Source organism: Tachypleus tridentatus, chromosome 2 (assembly GCF_004210375.1).
Source record: "Tachypleus tridentatus isolate NWPU-2018 chromosome 2, ASM421037v1, whole genome shotgun sequence".
Taxonomy (NCBI): Eukaryota; Metazoa; Arthropoda; class Merostomata; order Xiphosura; family Limulidae; genus Tachypleus; species Tachypleus tridentatus.
The window spans coordinates 38,564,833-38,574,338 of NC_134826.1; the positions used below are offsets into that span (position 1 = coordinate 38,564,833).

General features: G+C 34.8%; 1 protein-coding gene across 1 annotated transcript; it reads left to right on the top strand.

Annotated features, from left to right (window-relative positions):
- The first annotated feature begins 2,236 nt into the window (after positions 1 to 2,236).
- LOC143245476 (uncharacterized) lies at positions 2,237 to 7,954 on the top strand. Its single transcript, XM_076491838.1, has 4 exons — positions 2,237 to 2,382; positions 4,774 to 5,390; positions 5,506 to 6,224; positions 7,841 to 7,954. Exons 1-4 carry the CDS (start codon positions 2,237 to 2,239, stop codon positions 7,952 to 7,954), a joined length of 1,596 nt encoding a protein of 531 aa, XP_076347953.1.
- Positions 7,955 to 9,506: the final 1,552 nt, after the last annotated feature.

Below are 9,506 nucleotides of genomic sequence, written 5' to 3' on the forward strand. Positions count from 1 at the left end.
GCGAAATTCCAAAACAAACATCTTCGATTCTTGTTGACACAATGAATGTGCTAAAATATATGACTCCAACGAAACTATATTATGATATTGTTCATTTCCATAATAATATATATTTAACGGACAAAAGAATCATTACCAATGGATTAATATCCGATATTTAAACAAGGGGTAAAGTTTTAAGGAAAGAGAAGCATTACAAATTTTCTATTTGGCATTTTTTGGTCAATTAACAATGAAAGAAGAGAATCGTTTTGGGAGATATTGAATCACTAACCGACCTTTCTAAAAAAAATTGAACAGTTCTCGAAATATTAATGTGTAACATAGTCAAATTTGTTTTAAACCATAAAGTTCATGCGAAAAAATGACCACTTTTAATTGCTTATATAAAAACTTCTAATAGTTTTTAACTGTCCTCTCTCTTGAGGACTTGGACAACATGAACATTCTTTCAAAACCTAATTGAAATGATCGTTTAATTGTTCATGTTTTATATTACCTACATCAGTCATGAACCGTTTTTACTAAGAAACATTCTGTAGGAAATCCAATCATTTTCTGTGCTAAAGATATCTTCTCGTGTACCTTATTGACAGTTTTTTATAATTATGTATATACTGTTCTACTTTCTTAAGAAAAGGTTTAATAAGATTTAATATACCATAATATTGATGTCTGTAAAAATAAAAATAACGTTTCAACACCTTACTATTATCTAATATCACAAAGTCGAAGAGAAGTGAAATATACATTTGATTACATTTTTTAAAGTTGATTCTATTAGCCTGATTTTTATCACGTTTTCCCACTTTATTACAGAGAGAGTTTGTATGACAGACCAATGAAACCTCAAACATTTGACGTAGTTCTATTATTATAATTTATGTCTTTTTCTGTAATATACGAGAGTTCTGTGAATTTTTTTCTTTTTTTGGGGGGATTATATTTCAAACCCCAAAAAAATTAACTAGTAGCAATATATATAACTATTGAATCACAGTTGAACCTATTTTCGTCTGTTAACATTCTACTGCATTGTGTGTCTGTGTTAATATGCAGAAATGATGCGAACGCCATCCCTGTTATATTGTTTTCATTGTTTTTTGAAGGATTGATATAAGCCACAGTTATATTTACTTCCATTTTTGAAAAAGCTTTTGCTTGACTTGTTTTCTGGGCTCGGCATGGCCAAGCGTATTAAGGCGTTCGACTCGTAATTCGAGGGTCGCGGGTTCGAATCGCGGTCGCACCAAAACATGCTAGCCTTTTTAGCCATGAGGGCATTATAATGTGACAGTCAATCCCACTATTCGTTCGTAAAAGAGTAGCCCAAGAGTTGGCGGTGGGTGGTTATGACTAGCTGCCTTCCCACTAGTCTTACACTGCTAAATTAGGGACGGCTAGCGCAGATAGATCTCGAGTAGCTTTGCGCGAAATTCAAAACAAGAATACTTGTTTTTTAATGCAGTGTTTCAACACACACAGGAAATTGTATTTATAACCAAGTTCTAAATACAATAAGGTTTCAACTATAGTATTGTTTATGTACTATTGGCTGGTAATTTCTGTTTCACCCTATACATGAGGTTTCTAAGATAACATCAAAAATATGTAAGAAAGTTACCTTCAACAAGTAATGGTAACATCGTTTACAACAAAACTATGATTTTTTGTATATACTACTAATTGACCGGGCATGGCCAGGTGGGCTAAGGCGTTCGACTCGTAATCTGAGGGTCGCAGGTTCGAATTCCCATCGCACCAAACATGCTCGCCCTTTCAGCCGTGAGGGCATTATAATATGACGGTCAATCCCACTATTCGTTTGTAAAAGAGTAGCCCAAGTGTTGGCGGTGGGTGGTGATGACTAGCTGCCTTCCCTCTAGTCTTACACTGCTAAATTAGGGACGCCCAGTGCAGATAGCCCTCGTGTAGCTTTGCGCGAAATTCAAAACAACCAAACCAATCACATGATTGATTCACGGCTAATTCTCGACCACTTGGAGACAGGTGGTATTTATTTGTTAGTGTGCTGTTAATGCAAGAATTCATGGGTTATGGCCCATTGCCATGAAAGTGCGCTCCGCAATGTAACCTTGTGGTAACAGTATAAGAGTAAAGTATAAATCCCACTATTTATTCTAACATGAAAACTCGAAAGTTCGTGGAGAGGTTGTGTTCTTCTTGCCTTTCATATAAACTAACAGTTCTCTGTTAGGGACGATCCGAAAGTACAATGCTGTCGCAAGTTGCTTACGGTCAGAGAGTCTATGTCTTTCCCCTAGGAGAATATCTGAGCAATAAAATAGCAAAAATATTCAGAGCTCAAAAGAAGACAAACTACAGAGAAACTGTATCAGATGTATCATCCATATCAGGGATGTAAGTATGTTTTAATATTGAACGAGACTTTGAATAATTCGAGTTTGTTACAGTAGCCTCATCAGAATGACCAGAAGAGAAAAGGAGAACACAGTTCAAAACGCCCTCTAGGGACGTGGAACATCAGTCTTAAGAAAGACAATTACCACTCCATGTGATATATTTGGAAGGCTTAAAAATAAGTGTGAAGTGGCATTTTCTTGAATTGTAATCAATTATAATTACAATACATCACGTGACTACTATTATTACAATATTGCACAATGTCTGCAATTATTTTCAATAAAACGGATGTGGAAAGTATATAACTAATAAATATTTGCTATTAGCTTCAAAGTTTGAGTAAACAATTTGCTGAGTCTCCGAAATATTCTTGCACAACAATTTCTAAGAAAATTGATTACAAAACGGGTGCTCCATAATCAATGAAACCTCAATAATATCACATTATCTATGGTATAGTGTTGTGACTTATGGATACTGTTCTGACATTGTTTGATACACATCTTTTATATATAGAGAGAACTCTGCAGTTTTTTTATTGTCGATATTTTTCTTCATTTTTTTTTTGCTTTATCAAATGTCCCGGGTATCCATAGTTAAGGAGGATTATAGTAAGGTGTTGTTTTTTTCCATTTATACAACTTCTTCAGTGTTGCAACTATTGTACATACTGTGGTATATGACTCATGTTTCGTGGGCTCGATAACCAGGAATGGGAGTCTATTATATTTTTTTCATTTCCTTTGTTAGTTGAATCAAGGGACTGGAAATTCAATACTTCAAGAATTTTTCAATGGTATGTGAGTAGCAAGAGTGACTGTTATACCTACCTGTTTTTTCTCGAAATGTTCCACGTAGATATTATTGATTACTAAAGATAAAGGTGAATCTGTATCTAAGCTTTCTTTGTACCATTTACATTAATGTTCGAAATAGGTTATATTGGTATAGAAAGATGTGAGCTCTATTATCATAGAGGTTGTGATTTGGGTAGGTTATTTAAGAATTGTATTATATTCGACTTCTTAGTAGAGTGTTTGTGTCAGTATTACCTGAAGACAGTAGCATATAAGTTGTCAAAACTAAGGAAAAACTACACAGTAATTAGTATCTAGTTATTGCAAAAAAGTTACGAATTAAAAATTAGATTTAGGTAATTATATAGACTATTAGCGATGACAAGGATCAGTAATCCACCACTACACTTTTACAATAATACTTAATAGACCTAAAGGTAAAAAAATAGCAATTCGGTCGTGATTTTGTTGTAGCTCTTGAAAAGGGAAGGATGTTGTGATGTATGCTTCATTTTGCACAATGACCGTAAGACCAGTTAGTGGAATGTTTTTCCGTCTAAATTCTTTTTAATTTGAAGACATATTAATCAAATAAGTTTCAAAAGCTGTAACATGGTTTATTATTAACACGCTAATGTGTTGTTCCAATTAGATAAAGTTCTCTGTTACGTATCATGTACGATCCACGTGTAGTTGTAAATTTTTATTATTATTATTGTTATTATTATTATTACTGGCATTTCGAAGGCCTTCGGCTCCACTTTTAAATCTAGTTTTCAATAAAGTCATCTAACTTGTTATTTTACGTTTAAAAGTATTTCTCTATATTCATTCTAGGCTCGGCATGGCCAGGTGGGTTAAGGCGTTCGACACGTAATCTGTGGGTCGTGGGTTCGAATCAGGGTCGCACCAAAAATGCTCGCCCTTTCAGCCGTGGAGGCGTTATAATGTTACAGTCAATCCCACTATTGGTTGGTAAAAGAGTAGCCCAAGAGTTGGCAGTGGGTGGTGATGACTAGCTGCCTTGCCTCTAGTCTTACACTACTAAATTAAGTATGACTAGCGCAGATAGTTCTCGTGTAGCTTTGCGCGAAATTCAAAAACAAACAAACTGTATTCATTCTATAATTATATGACTTTCCAAATGTTTCTCGATTTCATTAACAGCTTTTCACAGATGCGTTTTCATTTTTTGTTCCTGAATTTTGCATAAATCCTTGTTATCCTTCCCTAATTATGAAGCGATAAGACTACTCTTGTAAGGGTGATAGTGAATTTGTTTTTTGCGATAACAGAATATGAACCACAGAGCAATCCAGTACACAAGCCATTAAGCTTTGCTAGGCACACACTTTCGGATACAACAAACACAATTTTCCAAATCATTGGAACGATAATTTCAATATGGCGCACAACAGCTTCTTGGACTTCAAGAACTGAAGATTTTTAAAAAAATCAAATATTGATGTCTTAAGCAGTTTTGGTAAATATCGTACAAAAAATGATATTTTTGGTTTGTACAAAAGTTAATATTCTACGTTGGTTGATTTAAGTTGAAACTGTTGGCCTTTTAGTGTTCATGGTTAAAAAGGTTGTCCGTTTTTAAGCAACTACTAGTGCTTTTACTTAGTGGAAAACCAGTTGACATCGGCATTATTCAAACTTACGCTACAACTGCAGACAAGGTCATGACAGAAATTGAAAGATTTTATGAAGACATTGAAAAGGCAATGAAACAGCTAAAATTACAAGATATTAAGATCATTATGGGAGACTTCAATGCAAAGGTTGGAAAGAACAAAATAGACAAAACAGTGGGACCATTTGGAATCGGAGAGCTAAATGAAAGAGGAGAGAGACTTGTTGATCGGTGTAAAGAGCATGATATCGCTGTAATGAATACTTGGTTCAAGAATCATCCAAGAAGATGTTGGACATGGAAAAGCCCTGGAGACAGAGTGAGAAACCAAATTGACTTTATCTTGATGCAAAAACGATATCGTAACTCCACAACATCATGCAAATCTATGCCAGGTGCAGACTGCAGCAGTGATCACATCCCAGTCGTAGCAACCATGATAGTCAAACTGGAAAAGTTAAAGAAATCCAAAAAAGAACCAAGACTACAACTGAACCTTCTAGAAGAAGACGAAGAGCTGAAGAAGAAATACATCGTATGTGTGAAGAATAAATTTGATATCCTTGACAGTTTGAATACTGCTGAAGAAATATGGCAAAAAATGAAGGAAAGCATCCACTGAAGCTGCTAAAGAACATATTCCTACTACCAGAAAAAGAGTAAACAAAAAATGGATTACTCCAGAAATTCTTAATCTAATGGAGGAGAGAAGAAAAGCTAAACCTAATGAGGAAAAATACCAAAAAATAAATAGACTTGTGAAGAAAAAATGCAATGTTGCCAAGGAAGAATGGATTAACACCCAGTGTGCAGAGATTGAAAATAACAAGGTAAAAGATAGCAAGTATATGCATAAGAAAATTAGTGAAGTGACAGGAAAGACTCCATCAGCAAAAACAGGATGCTTAAAATCTAAGAATGGAGAAATCTTGATGGATAAAAAAGATATACTTAACAGATGGTCAGAATACATTGGGGAACTATATAACGACAACATAAGCCCAACCCCACACATAGAAATAGACACAGAAGGCCTTCCAATTATGCCTGATGAAGTAGAACATGCAATGAAGAAGATACATAAAGGCAAAGCAGCTGGTCCAGATGACATACCAATTGAACTTTTATTAGCCCTAAAAGAAGTGGGAATCCAGGAAGTGACAAAACTACTGAACATTATTTATGACACGGGTGAAATACCGGAAGACTTTAAAAAATCAGTCTTTATTGCATTGCCGAAAAAGCCCGGAACTACTGACTGTGAACAGCACAGGATAATTAGTCTAATGTGTCATCTTACCAAGGTTCTTTTAAGAGTGCTCATGTCTAGAATGAAGAATAAGATAAGACCAGAGATTTCTGATACTCAGTTTGGATTTATAGCCGATAAAGGCACTAGAAATGCAATTTTCGCTCTAAACATGCTCATGAAAAGATCACTGGAAGTACAAAAGGATTTATATCTATGTTTTATCGATTATTCTAAAGCCTTTGACAAAGTGAGACATGGTGACCTATTCGACATGTTGTCAGACCTGAACATCGATGCTAAAGATCTAAGAATCCTTAGAAACCTTTATTGGCAGCAAATGGCAGCTATCAAAATTGAAAATGAATTGAGTGAATATAGACCAATTGAAAGAGGGGTGAGGCAGGGATGTGTATTTTCACCAAATCTTTTTAACTTATACAGCGAAATAATCCTACGAAACATCAATGAACATCAGGGAGTCAAAGTAGGCGGATGCAATATCAACAACTTGCGCTACGCTGATGACACAGTCCTCATTGCGGACTCCGAACGAAATCTACAGACTCTCCTCACAACAACAGTAGACGAGAGTGAAGAAAAAGGCTTGCAGTTAAATGCAAAGAAAACAGAGTGCATGGTTATCTCAAAACAATCAATTACACCCACATGTAGCATAACCGGCAAGGACGTGAGAATAAAACAAGTCGAAAGCTTCAAATATCTTTGATATACTATAACATCAAATGCAAAGAGTGACACAGAAATAAAGAAAAGAATTGCAATGTCCAAGGATACTTTCAATAAAATGAAGTCCATATTCACAAACAGGAACATAACAAATGTCACTAAAATTAACACCTTTAAATCATATGTATGGTCTGTTCTCTTATATGGCTGTGAGAGCTGGACACTGAACAAAGATACAGAGAAGAGATTAGAAGCTGCTGAAATGTGGTTCCTTAGAAGGATGCTAAGAATATCATGGACTAAAAGAAAAACAAATGTGAAAGTCATGGAACTGGCAGGATACAAAAGGTCCTTCATGAAAACTACAAGAAAGAGACAAATGGAATTTCTAGGACACATCTGTGGGAAGAATGGGATAGATAAACAGATGCTATGTGGAAAAATAGAAGGGAGGAAAAGCAGAGGGTGTCAAAGAACTAATTATATCGACAGCCTCAATAACTATGTCACCAAGAACTCAATGAGCAACATCAAGTTGATAAGGAGGATTGACAACAGAGAAGTCTGGCATGCCATGGCCATCGATGTCTGCCGCAGATTTGACACATGAAGAAGAAGAAGAAGTGCTTTTATGGTATCTCGCAAAAACAAAAGAAAGAAAACTTGTAAACATTGAAAACTCATCAAATTGTGTTCGTTATATCAAGTAGTAAAATCTTTGAAAAGTCTGTTAAAATTAAATACCGTGTTTCTCCGGTATTTTGATATATTAAAAAAATTAAGTTACAAAGTAAAACTATTAAACTAACCATTTAAAATAAACTATTATTAAACTATTAAACTAACTGATTAATACTTAAACAAACTAATTAACTAACTATTAAACTAATTAATAAATTATTTTTTTTATTTCTTTCCTCTTCCTGCCACTCTTAACTAGGGCTTATTTTAAGGATAGGGCTTATATTAAAACTATCCCCAAAAATCACACTAGGTCTTATTTTATGGGTAGGTCTTATTATCGGAGAAACACGGTATTACTGAATAAAATGTGCTTTGTTCTTTTGCTATTGTTTACAGTTTTCACAACTTGTAGAGTCTAAGCCTTCAAAACTAATGGATAATCGAAAGAAAATTTTACCGAAAATTTTATTCCTTTCCACCATAAAAAAAAGGAAACGCAATGCCCCATAAGTCATTAACGAAGTAACTGAATGACTAATTATCTATATAATTATATGCGATCGGATTAAACGAATGTCATTTCCATTAGTTATGCTCACCAGCTTATTATAAAAGCAATTAAGCTTATAAAGACCTTTAATGACTACGTTTTCTATTTTTATGGAATTTCGTCGAAACCAAATGATATCAAAATCGTATTTTTATCAAGCTACCAATATCATTCACATTCTAAGTCAGTAAATATATCAACAAATAAAAAAACTTTCATTTATATGTCTAATTTCAAATTTTACTTACATTTATATTCTTATTTCACGTGAATTTTAGGAAAACAGTCCAGGAAATCTTAACGTTCAGCTCTTGTTTTTAGATGGGATTTTAACGTTGAAGTTGATAATCCCATACTTTCCATTCTTTCAAATTTTCAACTTAACCTACACGAGAAACCGACACGTTTACCCTTTTTCATTATTATCTTACATGAGCAAGCTTGCAGCCATGTGCTATGGCCACCTTTAAGACTCAAACGAACACAAAAAGATTTAAACCATATCTGTCCTTTTAAGAGCATCGTTACGTTGCTTGCTAAGGTGTTTTCAGCGCATCCTTTACAGAAGAAATAAATATTCACACTATTTAATGTTGATTTAAGTTACATGTGCACGCAGCTTTTTATTTATTCAGAAAAAAAGAATTCTAGGGTATTCAGATTTCCAGCTACATTTAACTTTCAGGTTTAATTCTTACCTCGAGGTGATTAAGGCACTCGACTCGTAGTTTGAAGGTTGCAGATTCGAATTCCCGTCACACCAAACATGCTCGCCCTTTCAGCCGTGGGGGCGTTATAATGTTACGATCAATCCCACTATTTGGCTAAACAATAAAGCTTAGATCTTTGTTTAATTTAATTTCTTGAAAGTAACAATGTTTACTCTATAAATCTTAGCTTGATATTAAAAATAGTAACTAGAGATAAAAATGAACAATCATTGTTTGAATAAACTAATATAATATTAATTATTGTTTGATTACAATAATGTACGGTACAGTAACCTTATTGTTCTTACATAAAAAAGTTTTCCCGGCATGACCAGGCGGGTTAAGGCGATCGACTAGTAATTCGAGGGTCACGGGTTCGAATCCCCGTCGCACTAAACATGCTCGCCTTTTCAGCCGTGGGGGCGTTATAATATGTCGGTCAGTCCCACTATTCGTTGGCAAAAGAGTAGCCTAAGAGTTGGCGGTGGATGGTGATAACTAGCTGCCTTCCCTCCAGTCTTACACTGCTAAATTAGGGACGGCTAGCGCAGATAGCCTTCGGGTAGCTTTGTGCAAAATTCAAAAACAAAACAAACAATCAAAGTAATTGTTCCGGTTCAGCAACAGTTTAAATTTTACCTTTTTAATGAAGCAAAGGAGAATTCAGTTATATGAAAAGATAGGTAAGAAAAAACCGACGCCAAACGAAAGTGACGTTTAATGCAACGCGTAGCTCAGGTATTTTGGGAACAAGCAATTTAACAATCCAATCACTTGGCTAAAGTCCTGCGCGTATGTAATG

Bases quoted from the DNA above. Each gene is read 5' to 3' on its own strand.
- LOC143245476 (XM_076491838.1), top strand. From the start codon at position 2,237: ATGCTGTCGCAAGTTGCTTACGGTCAGAGAGTCTATGTCTTTCCCCTA. The intron at 2,383-4,773 runs GTAAGTATGTTT...ATGGTTAAAAAG, and splicing joins GTATCATCCATATCAGGGAT to GTTGTCCGTTTTTAAGCAAC. The intron at 5,391-5,505 runs GTTTGAATACTG...GGATTACTCCAG, and splicing joins TAAATTTGATATCCTTGACA to AAATTCTTAATCTAATGGAG.